The sequence below is a fragment of the Alosa pseudoharengus genome, unplaced genomic scaffold, assembly GCF_046254945.1.
Source record: "Alosa pseudoharengus isolate Yale_2024_CS ecotype anadromous, Long Island Sound unplaced genomic scaffold, YU_APseudo_1.1 YU_APseudo_1.1_scf_18, whole genome shotgun sequence".
In the NCBI taxonomy this organism is placed as follows: domain Eukaryota; kingdom Metazoa; phylum Chordata; class Actinopteri; order Clupeiformes; family Clupeidae; genus Alosa; species Alosa pseudoharengus.
Genome location: NW_027468650.1, coordinates 17,623,175 through 17,639,640, shown reverse-complemented (window position 1 = coordinate 17,639,640; position 16,466 = coordinate 17,623,175). Strand labels below are relative to the sequence as shown.

The 16,466-nt window shown below is 44.8% G+C and overlaps 1 protein-coding gene across 2 annotated transcripts in view; it reads left to right on the top strand.

Moving 5' to 3' along the window:
* The first annotated feature begins 309 nt into the window (after nucleotides 1–309).
* Nucleotides 310–16,466, top strand: part of scn3b (sodium channel, voltage-gated, type III, beta) — a 24,119-nt gene continuing 7,962 nt past the window's right edge. The window contains exons 1-5 of one of the 2 annotated variants that reach the window (XM_076290374.1): nucleotides 310–427; nucleotides 8,264–8,362; nucleotides 12,018–12,178; nucleotides 12,509–12,734; nucleotides 14,855–14,993. In XM_076290374.1, coding sequence (XP_076146489.1) covers nucleotides 8,308–8,362; nucleotides 12,018–12,178; nucleotides 12,509–12,734; nucleotides 14,855–14,993 — 581 coding nt within the window. In that variant the 5' untranslated portion in view covers nucleotides 310–427; nucleotides 8,264–8,307. Of the gene's footprint in view, nucleotides 428–7,630; nucleotides 7,887–8,263; nucleotides 8,363–12,017; nucleotides 12,179–12,508; nucleotides 12,735–14,854; nucleotides 14,994–16,466 lie in introns of those variants that run through there. The other variant, XM_076290375.1, reaches the window with a different exon arrangement.

Here is a 16,466-nt window from a genome sequence, read left to right as displayed (position 1 = left end):
CCCAGCAGGTCTCAGCCGCTCCCCAGGGCTCCGCTGCTGCCCCAGCAACAGCTGTATTTCTGCCTGAGGAACAGAATAGCTGGGGGTTTCAAAGGCTTTTAGGGTTCTGGGTGTGTTTACATTTTCTATCACAGGTCTGTGTCTTTCCTCTTTCCTGCAGCTGTTCATCATACCTATTTCTGTCTGCTGTTTGTTTCCACACACACACACACACACACACACATACACTCGCCCAGCCTGATGTAATACCTGAGAGCTCTAACTGTTGGCAAGCTGCAATGAGGCCACTTGTGCTCTCTGCTCTGCGGAGCAGCACTCCTCCTGTAAGCAGTGGTCAGTGTTGGATTACCATATCTGTCTCTCCGAACAACAACAAGCTATTTCGAATGGATCACAAAGACTTCTGTTAACAAACACTCTTTGCTTCGTAAGTACTGACATCAAGAATTCATTTTGGGGTCTGGAGTGTGGTCCGCTGTGGAGAGCTGCTCTGTCGGGATGACTAACATACTTTTTAAATTTACATTTTTTCCTATTTTTCAAAATTCTTACTATTTTTCATATTTCCTCTGAGCAGTTACAGTACTACTGTAGTATCAGTACTGAGCAGTACTGCTGCAGTATGCTGAATGTGAGTTGAATGTGTTCAACAATGTCAATTCAATAGTAACAGCTTTTGTTGTTGATAAATAGATTCATGAAAATAAGATTAGGCCAGTTAAGTTCTGGCCATCAACTCAAAGTCGGAGAGAAAGTTGTGTGGATTTCTCAAAGGGATATTTTTAGTGGGCCAGTAGCTCCGATCACCTTCTGTGCATACTGCTCTCTTCACATCTCTCTGAAAACTGCGGAGCTGTTGGGCCCTGGTCACTGTCCTCAGGGACATCCCTCTCGCAAAGACAATCAGAAAGCCGACGTGGATTTGCTCATGCGGGAAAGATAGGTTGATAAATAAATAAATACATTTCACTCCCGGCAGATTTCACCTAATTTCAGAGCTGTTCCATCAGTGTGAACAAGCTGTAATCACATCGTAATCTTTGAAATCCCTCTAAATCCGCAGCAATCTGCCGGGCCGGAGCTTCCCGACCGGTGCTGCGCTCCCTGGAGGCTGTGCGTCAGCAAACACGCGTGTTGATCTGGTACAGCTGGCCAGGGGTCCGTTCACGCAGATCATTATTCATCACATCCGTGGACTCTGTCGTGTAGTTCTGTAGAAACCGTGTTTTGAGTGGTAAGTCATTTCCGAGCTTGTTTACTTTCGAGGAGCAGAGAGCGCTTCACAAACTGAGCAGGAGAAGTCTGCTCTGCGAAGTACAGATCATTTAGTAGAGATGCCGGTGTCTTCAAATGGTTGCTAGGTTACCACAGCCACATTCACAGCTGATCCCAGGAGGCTGTTGTCATGGACAGAAGAACTTTCCCAAGATGCATTTCCCTTTCCACCCACAAAGTCCACCCTGCACTGTAGAGGTAAACAGGCTGAGGTGGTGTAACCTATTGCTCTAATATTCTTTTATAACACTACCCTATACTCTGCCTTCTGCTGGCTAAGAGTACAGAAGAGTAGCGGTTCTTCTAACCTGAGGAGGTTTGTCTGGTTGTGTTCTAAAGACCGGTTCATTGCCTGGCCTCAGACACTGAACAGACAGACCGATGTGATACAAAAAGGGAAGGTCAGAGTTTAGCAGTACCATGCTGTGTCGGGGTCACCACCACCTCTGGATCCTAGACAAAGACTGAGGGCTTTCGCCTTGAGATCCTGCTGTTCCAGAACGAGGTGTACTTTCAGTTTAAGATTCTCCTGTTCCAGACCAAATCACTTTCAGCTTGAGATCCTCCTGTTGGTGGCAGCTGAACATAACATAACAAAACAGAGCACACACACACACACACACACACACACACAAACACACAGAGACAAGAGAGAGAACAGAGCATCTCCCTCCATCACTGTGGACCCTAGTCCCAGCAGAGGTCTGTCTGTCTTTGGTTCGGTTAGATTGGGTTGGGTTTGGTCGGGTTAGGTTGGGTTGGGTCGGGTTTAGTTCATTTAGGTTTTGATTGGTTCAGTTGTGCTAGGTTGAGACCAAAGCACTTTCAGCTTGAGATCCTCCTGCTGGTGGCAGCTGGAACAGCAGGCTGATGTGGAGAGAAGGGTGTTTATACACAAGCTCCTTCTGAGTCAGTAGAGCCATTTACTGGTTCACAGAGGACAAGCTCTGGAGCACACACACACAAACACACACACACACACACAATGCAGAGTGGCATCTTCCAGTGGCCTGACACACAGGGCAGAGTGGCATCTCCCAGCAACCTCCCCGCCTGCTGTGATATTTTCTCTGCTGTTAGTGACCCCATCCTCACCCGGCTGTGCCTGTGGGAAAGGTAATCTGCTCGATGAAGAAATGCCCAACAGAACAGAACACAGCACACACACACACACACAGAGAGAGAGAGAGAGAGAGAGAGAGAGAGAGAGAGACAGAGAACAGGGGTAGAGTGTTTTTTTATATTATTGTTATTATTCCCCATAGTCCATGTCAATTGTCGTTATTAGTACTATTAATTGCTAATTATTTTCTTCTCTTGATGTCATATGAATTGAATTGAACAGAGCAGCATCTCTCAACCATCTTTGGTTTGGTTGGGTTTGGTTGGGTTTTGTTCGTTTCGTTTTTGGTTAGGTTTTGGTTTCGCTCGGTTTGTTTTGGTTTGGTTCTAGTTGGTGTCTACTCTATTAGCAGCGCCACGTGCCCCTGGGGGAGGAAGGGTAGCTGGTTCCTCTCACTGTCCAAGCGGCCAGCTGCTTCTGTGCATTACTCACGCCTAGGGAGATTTTTACCCAACATGGAGAAAACACACAGAAAAAGACATCGTTGTTGTGTTTTTCCCGTTTCCGCTCGACTGCGTTGGATGCTCCTCTGCCAGCTGTGGTGCTCTTGATGAGTCCTCTTCTCCAGGGAGCGCATCCACGCCACGTCTCCTCCGTCTCTCGGGATCACCACACTCAGACTGGCCGTGAATCTGTAGTGATTCAGACCAAAGATTCTAGAGCGGAGCGGATCTTTGATTCAGACCGCTCGCTGAATTAAATATACAATACATTTTAGACTCTAATTTTTCAACAATCAGTGTTCAGTGGAAATGCATTTGTTCCCATTCTTCATGTCAGCAACAGCAACACTGGCTTTAAGAATAGTAATGTTACTGCATTATATAGAAACTGTATATCACTATCAATTAAAGAAGATTTTAAATTAAGGGCATAGACAAAGAGGTACATTACTGTAAGATATATATTCCCACTTGAATTATATAAGTATAAGTATACTCTTTTGATCCCGTGAGGGAAATTTGGTCTCTGCATTTATCCCAATCCGTGAGTTAGTGAAACACTCTCAGCACACAGAAACACACACTAATCCCGGCGCAGTGAGCTGCCTGCAACAACAGCGGCGCTTGGGGAGCAGTGAGGGGTTAGGTGCCTTGCTCAAGGGCACTGGTCAGGGTTCGAACCGGCAATTCTCCGGTCACAAGTCCGAAGCGCTAACCAGTAGGCCACGGCTGCCCCAATTGCTTGCATAAGAGCCTGTAACAATAGTAATAGTAATAGATAGAGGATATAGGATATATGGGATAACCGTATCCATACAGAATGAATTTCCCCTGGGGATCAATAAAGTATCTATCTATCTATCTATCTATACAGGAGAGGCAGTATAATACCCATCTACAGTTGGTCACCACTCTGTGCATGCCATTAAAGGCCATGATTGAGGCCGATGGCATCCATACATCCAGCTTCGGAAGCTTGCGGCCAAGATGCTGTCCCAGTCTCTGCGATAGGCTGACCTATGGTGCACTTACTGTGGATTTGTGGGAATATGATGCGTCCGCATGGAATGCTTATAATCCACGATCAGTAAAGCCTTTAGCCTTGCAGAGATTTATTCCTTGTTTATGATGCTGTTCCATATAGGCTGCCTCAAGATAAGATGTGTTCTGTCCTAGTTTGTGACAACATGGTTCTCTGGTTCAGTTCCATAGTATCCCTGGGTCTCTGCACTGCTGGACTGCTGCCCTGTGCATGAACACGGTACAGTGCCTAAGCTCAGCATGGGTCTCATGTTTAGTATGGTCTCATGTTTAGGATGGTCTCATGTTTAGTATGGTCTCATGTTTAGGATGGTCTTGTGTTTAGTGTAGACTTGTGTTTAGTATGAATGTGCTTCGCATATCTTGTGTTTAGTATGGACTCATCCTGAGTGTGGTATTGTGTTTAGTATGGCTGTGTAGTGTGGGTTTTTCTATGTAGTATGGACTTGCCTGGTGCCTGGTGTGGTATTGGATTTAGTATGGATGTTTAGTGTGTGGATTTTTAGCGAGGATCTTTAGTGTTGGTGTTCAGTAGGGATGTTCAGTAGAGATGTTGAGAGTGGATGTTGATGGTGAATGTTTAGTATGGATGTTAGGTATTCATTTTTAGTGTGGATGTTTAGTGGGGGTGTTTAGTGTTAATGTTTAATGTGGATGTTGATTGTAGGTTGAGTGTAGATGTTTAGTATTAATGTTTAGTGGATGCTTAGTGGGGGTGTTGAGTGTGATATATCTGGCTGGGAACCTGCAGCTCTGCACATGCTCAGTCTGCTTAAGCTGTTATCTTGCATCACTGTTGCTATGGTTTCCCTTTCTCCTGTATAGGGCAATCAGCAGGCCTGCCATTTTACTGTGTCTACCACTCGCTGCCTCTCACTCGGCTCACTCTCTCTCTCTCTCTCCCTCTCTCTATCTTTTCTTCCCTCTTTTTGTCTGGCCTTATCTGGTTTCTCTCTCATTCCCTCACCCCCCCCCCCTCAGTATCTGCCTCTCAAACTTTCCCTCCCTCTCTCTTTCTCTTTTTATCTGCCTCTCTGTCATTTCTTTCTCTCTCTCTCCTTTTGTCTGCCTTTCTCTCTGAATCTCTCTCTCTCGCTCTATCCACTGGCAACAATAGCACAGCATACCACGCAGTCATACAGTAACTACTGCCATTTATCCAGCCAAGCCTGGAGGCTCCCCCACAGGACTGGGGCGAGAACCTGACAGACAGATTTCTTCAGCAACAAAGCAGTGGTGACACTCTAAAAGGTTGGTAGTTCATAATAACTCACTTAAAAAACAAAGAGAGTAAATCCATTAAGTCCTTTAACCTAAGCCTAAACCTAAATGTATTTCATAAGCTCAACTTTGGCCCTCTATATTTCCCTTGTTATTTGCCATTACGTTGGTTGGTAAAATAATCCAACTTCTTCCTAGCCACTAAAACTACAAATACCCAGATGATTCTTTAACCAAATAATCTGCAGCTTATGGAGGGCAAATGAATTAAAGTAATCATGTGGTCCAGGGGGACCGGCTGTAGAAAGCACTCTCTTTCTCTCTCCCTCTCTCTGTCTCTCACATCCTGCAGCACTCACACCAAGCTTCGATCTGTTCTGCTCTTGGAGGTGGGGTGTGGGGGTCTGAGCTATAGAGATCCAGTATGAGCGGTATAAGAGGCTGTGGAGAGGACCAAAGGACAGAACTAAGCACATTCAACAGAGCCTTTAACTTTTGTAGTGAAGTCGGTTTTGAAAGACCTTTTGATAAATGGAAATTTTGCAAGTGATAGAAGGGGGTGGCGGGGGGGGTACCACCACTCGCGTACCACAGCCATTACCGTAGCGCTGGATCCACAGAGAGGGCTGAGATGATAGAAGAGGCACTTTCGTGGACCAGCGGCCAGAGAGTCTCCCATGTTGAAGGCCCTGTCTGATGCACAGCACCAGAGCCAGATCAGGACCAGAAATATGCTATACAGGACCAGATCAGGAGTAAAACAGATCCCAATCGGAGCCAGACCTGTACTAGCTCAGAACCAGACCTGTGTTAGTTCAGGGCCAGACCTGTTCTAGTTCAGGGCCAGATTTGTACTATTTCAGGGCCAGATCTGTGCTATTTCAGCGCCAGATCTGTATTAGTTCAGGGCCAGATCTGTGCTAGTTCAGGGCCAGATCTGTGCTAGTTCAGGGCCAGATCTGTATTAGTTCAGGGCCAGATCTGTGCTAGTTCAGGGCCAGATCTGTGCTAGTTCAGGGCCAGATCTGTGTTGGCTGAGCTGTAGTGAAGGAGCACATCAGTGCACATGTGTAGTCATAACAGCCATGTGTATGATTGCAGCTCCATATGCTGTGTGTGTTTGAGCTCTCCTGGAGCTGACTGGCATTTGTGTGTGTGTGTGTGTGTGTGTGTGTGTGTGTGTGTGTGTGTGTGTGTGTGTGTGTGTGTGCGCTTGTGGGGGGAGGGGAGAAGGGACAGGGAGCAGGCAATGTATGCCTCAGTGATCTGTCTCAAATATGCAGGCTTTGAATAAGCTTTTTTCTTACAGCTGTTTCTCCCACTTACGTAACCCTGCTGATGAGTAGGTTAGATTGTTTATGATGAAATCACCCTCTCTCTTTCTATCTCTCTCTCTCTCTGATTCACTCACACACATACTGTACACACATGCATGCGTGCGCACACACACACACACACACGCACACACACAAACACACACACACACACACACACACACAAGCACATACATTAAGCCAGGCCCTCAGTGCATGCTGCCTGGCAGCTATTAAAGGCTACAGCAGACTCTCCACATCAGAATGCGCCTCATACATCCGTAACCACTATGCAGAAAACATTATATGCCACAGATACACTGCAAAAGTGACACTTCAATCAATCAATCAAGGCCATCAAGGCAATACATCTATACTTGTTTTTCCCTGACAAGACTGTATTTCTCCTGGTTTCCATCAAAACAGAATTGCACTTGCCTCGATTGCAGACAATGAAGGAACTTAACAAAAAAGGTTGAGATCGAATTGAAACAGGATATGCTGTAACACAAGACATATCTTATCAGAAAAAAACAAGCATGCGTGAAGATTTTTTTTTTCATCTTACTTTGATTTCACCTTATCAAATTTCTCAAGAAACAATAAAAAGTATACCTTAGAGCTCAAGAAGAAATAGCTGCATGACTGCAAAACACATTACAATATGAATTGCAATATGAAAGATAACACATATAACATGGATGTAAACAGCTGTAGCAATATCAGAATCAATGCATGTCAGTGAAAGATTCAAACTTCCTGTGATCAGTGACAACTGCACGTGGTATTAGAGAGAGGAGACTACATTTTCTTATCCTTTTTAAAATGCAATTGAATGCTTCCTGTAGGTGAAAGACTTTCTTATTTTGCAGTTGCTTTACTTATTCTGTTGTTAAAATATGTCATCCCAGCATAGCTGTAGCCGTCTGCTTGACAAAGAGAAGGATGTTAGTGGTAAAAACGCCAGCCAAGTCTAGCTTGTGTGCTCTAATGATCGCTGAGGCGATGCGTTTAATGAGATGATCTCAGATCTGGGACTAAGCGCAGAAAAAGAGTAATTGGGAGTGACGCGCATGCGCTTTGAAGAAAAACATGCCAAGCGCTCCAGTGGCTACTTATGGAGAAAACAAAAGCGAGCAGAGAAAGCGCGCGCACACAGATTATTCCGTCGGTTTCTCCATGTTTGTCAGAAGAGTAAAATCGTAGTTTAACACACACTATCGCGCATTTACCGTGAAGCGTTGGGAGGATTGTTCTTTTTGGTTAGTGGCTCTCACGCTGTTGTTTTTCTTTCATTTCAAAACGCCGAAGTGGATTGACAGGGAGCTAGAATCCACAGGTCTCCATGTCTGTGTGAAGAAGTCTGGATTCGCCATGAAAACACCATGCATTCGGAGAATCTGAGAAACTGGGGGCGGATATAACTGAAAATCACACTGGATTCTGATTGATAGATAGCCTACTCTTGCGGTAATTTTGTTATCTGTAAAATCTCTACAACTCTCTTTTGAAAATATTAAGTTTTGTCTTAAACGAGGGCAAATACTTACTCTGTATTTGAACTCTGTTTGGATATGTCAAACAAGGAGCTGATTTTCTGCATTGATTTTCTGAAACTAACAATTTCGGCCTTTTTTAGGAGCAACGTTTTATATCGTTCTAGCGAGGCGCTGTCCGAGGTTCTGAAGTGCTGCCTTGTCTTCGTTTCAGCATCTGTCAAAAATCTTTGACATACGCCACTGCATAAAGCTTTATTTGGATGAAATGGTTCAGCTGTTTTAACCCTTGTCAGTGATGATGCTTTGATACATATTTTATTTGACACATAATTCCTTTTTTTGTGACAGGAAGGCCCTATCCTAGAACCCGCCCTCTCGCTCGATCTCCGAGTATGAGAACTCTCACGGCTGCTCTGGTGCTTTCTGTCTCACTCCTAACACTATCAGGTAAGTGTCCATGTGGCGAGGGAGCTTCTCGTTCTAGCGTGAAAGTGGCGCCTTTATCAAACGTCAGTCGATTTTTCATTTGACGGCTCACACACTGAAGACTCGCATGTCTTTTAGTAGCTTCGCCAGTAGATACGACCCAGTGACCCACACACTATCTAATTTTCCACTTGAGGCCACACAGTATTGCATTACCGATAAGTTTTAAAATTCGTTAAAAATATTTTTTTTTCTGATTGGGTATAAGATTATTGTTTGATGATATACATTTCTTTACTACACCCTGTCCTACACTGCTCTTTCGTTCTTGAAATACTTATCTTCCATGTCAAGTTTTTCTGCATCTTCCTTCCCGAGGATGGTTTGTAGTGCTACTGTAGGTTTAATCAATTTATCATATCATAGAGATATTGCTTATACACATTGTCAACAGGATGTGAGTATCTTTTTAAATTATTTTCCCTTCCTACCCAAAACATAAGAGTGGCCATGGATGATCATGTGAAAAAAGTTAGTCCTTTAAACCTTTTATCCGTGCTGTTGCTGTACAGAATGTCCCTATTAACTTCATGGCATGGCAAACTAGGCCTACTGTGTGTTTGTGTGAATGCCTATGGCTACAGAGCCACAGCTCTGTCTAATGTTAACATGGTAATCTTAGCATACAAAATAAAATCCAAACTCAACAATGACAATGAATGCAGACATGGCATGGGTAAATTGATCTGAAATTATGCCTTTTCCTGTAAGCAGTCTAGAAAGCAGTGCTGAGTGATCAATAGGTCCATGTCCGAGGCCCACTGTAGTTAGGGCTTCCCACAGTAATTAGATGACTATAATCTTATTACCGCTTACATGGCCGAATGTGAAAGCAGAACCATCAATATATTGAACCTTGAGTGATTGAATTATCCATGTGCCAGACAAAAAAACATCAAATACTATTCATAAATAAGGATGATTATGATAGTATGATTAAAACTTATTTTAAGTTTGAGTGCTGTAATAATTCACGCAATTGCATTTCATTCTAGTTTGACTTATGAATTGAGAAAAAAAATATTTATTCCAAAGTCTTTTACAGCCATAATAAGATGAATTGCTTTCATTTCTGTTTCTCCATTCTCATATATAGATAAAAAATATAGAGCTCGCCTTGGCCCAGCCAAAATATGTCATATGCTGTCTAAACCCCCCCCCCCCCACCCCCAACCAGTTTGTGTGCTTGATGTGTTTGAGTGTTTCCACTGGCCTCCAGAATTGGGAGATGTGATCGATGTTGACAGCTTGGCCCTGGGGCTGTAGGTTATGTAAGAGGGCCTGTGTTTTCAGTAGCACAAAGACTGTGTACAGTACCCAGCCTGTGTGGAGTGTGGGAGACTGCCCTCTGTGTTTGACTCTGCATGCTGGGACGCACGTCCCTCTTCTCTAGACCCGCAGCACAGACCAGAGCACACCGGATCCCAAAAGTGTGACGGTGCAGGTTACAGGCTGAGAGGAGAAAAGAGATGAGAGGAGAGGGGGAAGAGACGTGGAGAGGTGGAGAGGTGAGGAGAAGGAGGGTGAAGAGAGGAGACAAGAGAGAGAGGACGGGGGGGGCAGAGGGAGGAGAGGAGAGATGAGGAGAGAAAATGGGGAAGCAGAGAGGAGAGGAGAAGAGGGGAGAGGAGATAATAGAAGAGAGGAGAGGAGGAGAGGAAAAGACTGGAGAATAAAAGAGGAGAAAGGAAGAAAAGTGAGCAGGAGGGTGAGCAGGAAGGACAGAATTAGCAGAGGGATGGAGAGGAGGAGCACAGAGAGCAGGAGGGAGGGACAGAGGAGAGCCTTTTAAGAAAATGAGAAAGCAGAGGTGCAGTAGTTAGTGAAAGGAGAGAGGGCAGTGGATGTAGAAAGTAGTAGAGGAAGATGAGGTGAAAGGAGAGAAGAGAGAAGAAGAGGAGAGGGCTTTATCAGGCGTCTTATCTCCTGGTCTCATTCCACTGCCCCCTGAGGACACCTGAGCCCAGGAGCCCTGCTGCATTGGTCTGATTAGACCGAGCTCTGCCCACAGGAACAAGAGAGGGAGGGAGGAGGGAGGAAGAGGGGCAGGAGGACTAGGAGTAGTTGGTGGATGATGTCAGAGCTCGGTCCAATCAGACAAATGCAGCGATGCTCCTGGACTCAGGTGTCCTCAGGGGGCAGTGGAATGAGAGAAGATCAGGAGCCTGATAAAACACTCTTCTCCTCTCCTCATCTCTCCTCCTCTCATCTCTCCTCATCTCTCCTCTCCTCACTTCTCCTTTCCTCATCTCTCCTCTCCTCTCCTCCCTTCATCCTCTCCTCTCCTCATCTCTCCTCTCCTCCCTTCATCCTCTCCTCTCCTCATCTCTCCTCTCCTCACTTCTCCTCTCCTCACCTCTCCTCTCCTCTTTGATTCTCTCATCCAATTCTCTCCTCTCCTCTCTTCTCCTCTTTGATTCTCTCCTCTCCTCTCCCTCCAGAGCCAGAGGGCCAGCAGGTTGTGTGGGGACAGTATGGCTCAGCTACCTGAAAAACTCAGGCTGTCCTCCACACATAATCAACAGCCTAGGAAAGGGACACAGCAAAAGGGAGGGAGCCTCTCACTCTCTCTCTCTCTCTCTCACACACACACACACACACACACACACACACACAAATACTGTTTCTCTCGCTCTCACACCCACACTCCCTTTTTTCTTTCTCTCACACAGACAGAGAGCAGAGTGAAGGAGAGACAGACAGGAAGTGGTGGTGTTTCATAAGGAGAGACAGACAGGAAGTGGTGGTGTTTCATAAGGAGAGACAGACAGGAAGTGGTGGTGTTTCTTAAGGAGAGACAGACAGGAAGTGGTGGTGTTTCATAAGGAGAGACAGACAGGAAGTGGTGGTGTTTCTTAAGGAGAGACAGACAGGAAGTGGTGGTGTTTTTTAGGTTCAGTGACATGATGAAGATGAAGTCATGGATCAGAGTCGTATTCAGCAGAAAAGCATAAACCTATTTAAAGCCATACATCCTTGTATGTGTGATTTACTCTCATTGAATTTATAATGCTAAATGTCAGTGTTTTCTTACATTTAAACAACATACAGTGGGAGGGTTTTGCAACATAGTTTTACCAAACATAAAAAGGAAAACAGGAGAACCACGATCGATGCTGACAGACAACATAACCAGCACTAAATCTGATAGGTGCAGACAGACAACATAACCAGCACTAAATCTGATAGGTGCAGACAGAAAACATAACCAGCACTAAATCTGATAGGTGCAGACAGAAAGCATAACTATAGCTAAATCTGATAGGTGCAGACAGAAAGCATAACTATAGCTAAATATGATAGGTGCAGACAGAAAGCATAACTATAGCTAAATCTGGGTTATTGATGTGTAACATAACCCAATCCATGTTGTATGAATTCTTGACCCAGTTAAAGAACCTTTACAAAATGTGTGCCTCACTCTCCTCTGGTTATCTCTCTCTCTCTCTCTCTCTCTCTCGCTCTCTCTCTCTCTCTCATGCATCCTCTCTCCATCCTCCTCTATGTCCTTGTCTGTCTATCCATCTCTTTCCTATCCCTTCCTTCTCTCTCTCTCTCTCCTCCACCATCCCTCTCTCTCCCCCTCTCCCTGCTCTCTCCCTCCACCTCCCTGCAGTGCGGCTGAGTGTGTCGGTGTGTGTGGATGGTGACTCGGACACGGAGGCCGTGCTGGGGAATCCCATGAAGCTCACCTGTATCTCGTGCATGAAGAGGGAGGACATCAAAGCAGAGACGCATGTCTTCTGGTCCTACATCCAGGACGGAGAGGAGATCCCTGTGAGTGATTCTGCACTGCTACAGTACATGCCTCCCTCCACACACCTATGAGAAAAGCTTTGTTTGCATTACATTTACATACAGTGTGGCATAGACATTTACTTTACTGGCACCTGAGTCTCGCATAGTCAGATACTTAGTTCAAGTGTGTGTGTGTGTGTGTGTGTGTGTGTGTGTGTGTGTGTGTGTGTGTGTGTGTACTGGTGTGCATGTGTGTGCGTGTGTGTGTGTATGTGTGTGTGTGCGTGTGTCTGCATGCATGTGTATGCTGGTGTGTGTGTGTGTGTGTGTGTGTCTGCATGCATGTGTGTGGTATTTGTGTGTGTGCAGATCTTTGAGTATGACAATGGCCCCAGAGAGCTGGAGAGCCCCCTGAAGGGTCGCCTCCAGTGGAGGGGCAGTAAGGACCTACAGGACCTCTCCCTCGGCATCACCAACATCACGCGCAATGACTCAGGCACCTACCAGTGTGTGGTCTTCCGCCTTTTTGAGTTTGACTCCTTTACCCCCTCTGTCACAATCACCAGAATCATCAAGCTAGAAGTCAAAGACAAAGGTAAGAACAATGACTGACTATACACACCTGGGCCCTCATGCTGATTTCATGTGTTAGGTACACAGACTTAGGCTGTCTGCTGTATTCTTATGCTGTCTGCTGTGCAGTGTGTGTAATGTTGGAGTAATTGTGTGTGTTTGTCCTTTGTCTTCATGAGAACTGGCAGTTGTGAGATGGGAGGGAGTTAAGCTAAGCAGCTATTGTAGCTGTAATGTATGAAGGGGTAAAGTACTGTTTGATTTGTCTTCTCCTCACCGGATGCCTGCCTGAGACGGTTGGATGTGTCTCTCTCATTACAGTTGGGCAAATGTACAGTGTTTGCTGACTCCTACCCATCCATCCAGCAGTTGAGCTTCTGTCTGTGTGTGCCCTGTGTGTGCCCTGTGCCCGCAGACAGAGTCAGACAGCACTCACGTGTTTTGTAATGGTCAGCTCCTCCTGTTTTTGATACAAAGTCATTTCTGTAGTCTGAATGGATGTGATGGTTGGCCTGCTTGTCTTTTCTCTTCTCTAAGTTAGCGCACACTTACATTTCATTTCATGTCATTTCAAAGTCTAACCCTTGACTGCTACCAGCAGGTTGGTAGCGAGTGGCACTGAAGCCTATGACACATAAGGCAACTCCTTGAGCCATATTGCTGGGCAATGACCTTGAGTATTGATGGGGTTCAGTAGGCAAATTGTCATGATCATCCAATCAGAACACATGGAACCGGTTATGTGGTCCCCATGTTTCATCACCTTTAGATTAGTCAAGTCAAACCGACTCATACCAATTAGACACACACACACACACACACACACACACACACACACACACACACAAACACAAACATACACACACAAATCCTGGGCAAAATACCAAACAGTATGAGAGGAAGAGGAAAACACCATACACCATAAAACATAAAATATCATCAATAACTCTACAACATAAACCTGTGTGAGCTCATTCTTTTTAAAAAGTAGGAGAGAGTGAATTTAGTGTCCAGAGAGATAAACTGTCCAGGGACATGATGACCTATGTGTGACACTGCTCTGTCCGTTTAATGGCTTGCAGTACTTCAGTTCAATCCAAAGAACCAACCAGTTGCTTACTGAATCAGTTATTCTGGTCTTAAAAGCTGCATTGCTCATTGCTCACTAAGTAGCCAAGTAGCCATATTTCCTAACCCCTAGCGTAGCCATGTTTCCTAACCCCTAGGCTAGCCATGTTTTTCTAACCCCTAGAGTAGCCATGTTTCCTAACCCCTACCCTAGCCATGTTTTCTAACCCCTAGCATAGCCATGATTTCTTATCCGGTAGCTCGGCCATGTCTCCAAACCCCATAGCCATGATTCCTTATCCTGTAGCCTAGCCATCTAGCGTCCTAAACTCTGCCATGTTTCCTAAACCCTAGCCTAGCCATGATTCCTCCTAGCTTAGCCCTCCTTCCTTCCTTGATAAGAAACAGCAGGCAGAGCAGGAGATTCTGGTGTTGGGAACATGATGCATGCCATCTTACACACATGAACATACTGAAAAGATTTATTTTGGTCGATGATTAACCTGAGTAAAAGAGCATTCGCACCAAGAACGATAACGATAACTATACACAAATATTGTTCTCGTTAGTATGAATGACAACGTTCACACAAACTATAAAGATAACAACATGAAGAACGATATTGTTCATCACTTTCAGAGCGATTTTGAGAACGATAAAAAGCTAATAGCCAATCAGAACCCATCACATTTTAGCCATCACATTCATTAACGCAAGGAGAGGCTTATCGTTGGTCAGTGTGGACGCTTTTATCGTTATGGTTATAGTTATCATTATAGTTATCGTACTTGGTGTGAATCCCCTTTAGAAGAAGAAAAAATGTTAACTGATCTTTATCTGATTGGGAGCTCTCCTTGTGATGACACTGTCTTTTGACCAAAACAAATCAGTCATGGGAACTCAACGCATGCTTGACTTCTCCACATTTCTTTGACCCCCCCCCCCCCCCACACACACACACACACACACACACACTTCTCTCTTTCTCTACCACCTACCCCCTACAACTCTCTCTCTGTCTCTGTGTGTGTTTGCGCGTGTGGTGGGATGTGGCTGTGGTGGTTGCCTTGGCAGCCAGTTTAGACCCGACGGCGCTGTACTCAGAGATCATGATGTATGTTCTACTGGTGTTCCTCACTCTCTGGCTGCTGGTAGAGATGGTCTACTGCTACAGAAAGATCTCCAAGTCAGATGAGATGGTGCAGGACGCCGTGTGAGTACTCCCCACACACTTCACTATACTACACACTACTATATATATACTGCACACAATACCACACCATGCTACAAACAATACTACACTATACTACACACTACTATATATATATACTGCACACAATACCACACCATGCTACAAACAATACTACACTATACTACACACTACTATATATATAAACTCCACACAATACCACACCATGCTACAAACAATACTACACTAAACTACACACTACTATATATATACTGCACACAATACCACACCATGCTACAAACAATACTACACTATACTACACACTACTATATATATACTGCACACAATACCACACCATGCTACAAACAATACTACACTATACTACACACTACTATATATATACTGCACACAATACCACACCATGCTACAAACAATACTACACTATACTACACACTACTATACTGTACATGATAAAAGCCTGTAAAAGTCCTGGCAGAAAGTGATGCATAAGGATGTAGTCTAATGACCCCAATTCCAGGAATGCACTAATATTTTGTTCGTTCTACCAGTTTGCAATAATTATTAGTTAAAACTCAGTTGTAAACACTTTGGAAAAAAATCTTAAAAACTTTGAATATACCAAAAAACTTTTACGGGCTTTTTCCAAAACACAGAAGTAACGTCAACGCAGTGGTAGCGGTAGCAGCAGAAAGTAGAAGCTATCAGGCAAGTCTTATTTACATAAACTCCTGGTGTACTTACAAACTTTCCAATGCCTCGTTTTATGAGTACAGAACATATTTGTACTACTGTAGAAGTTTGGTACCATTCCAGGCATTTTAGTGGGGTAATTGACGAGACACATGTGGTTCCGTTTGCTCCTGCACTAAGCCATTCACTTGATAGTGCTAACTCGACCAACGTTCGACCAAGGGAAAAAAGCTTCTGGGGGGGGGTGTTTGGCTCGAGGTCATGGTGCAAAGGACCTTAGGGTGAAATTACTCCGAACCAGGATCCCAGGCAAACACCCAGTGAAGTCAAAAATCCCAATAGTGAGACTCATAGAGAAGAAGGGAGAATGCAGATACACGCACGCACACATACAGAGAGAGAGAGAGAGAGAGAAAGAGAGACACACAGAGAGAAGGAGAGAGAGTCAGTGCATAGTGCATAGTGGCCTGATAAACATCATGATTGAGGCTGATAAACAGAGAAAGACAAACAGCCTCATGCAGCCCTGTGAGAGAGAGGGAGACAGAGAGAGGGAGAGGGAAAGAGATAGAAACAGGGAAAGAGAGAGAGAGATGGAGACAGGTGGAGAGAGATGGAGACAGGGAGAAACAGGTAGATACAGAGAGAGAGAGGGAGAGAGAAGCACAGAGAGAGACAAATGGAAACAGGGAGAGAGGGGTGGACACCAGGGTTGTGCAAAATTCGAATTGCAATTCTGCTTCCTGTTTGCTACCTCAATTGAAATGCAAGTGAAAATCAATAATT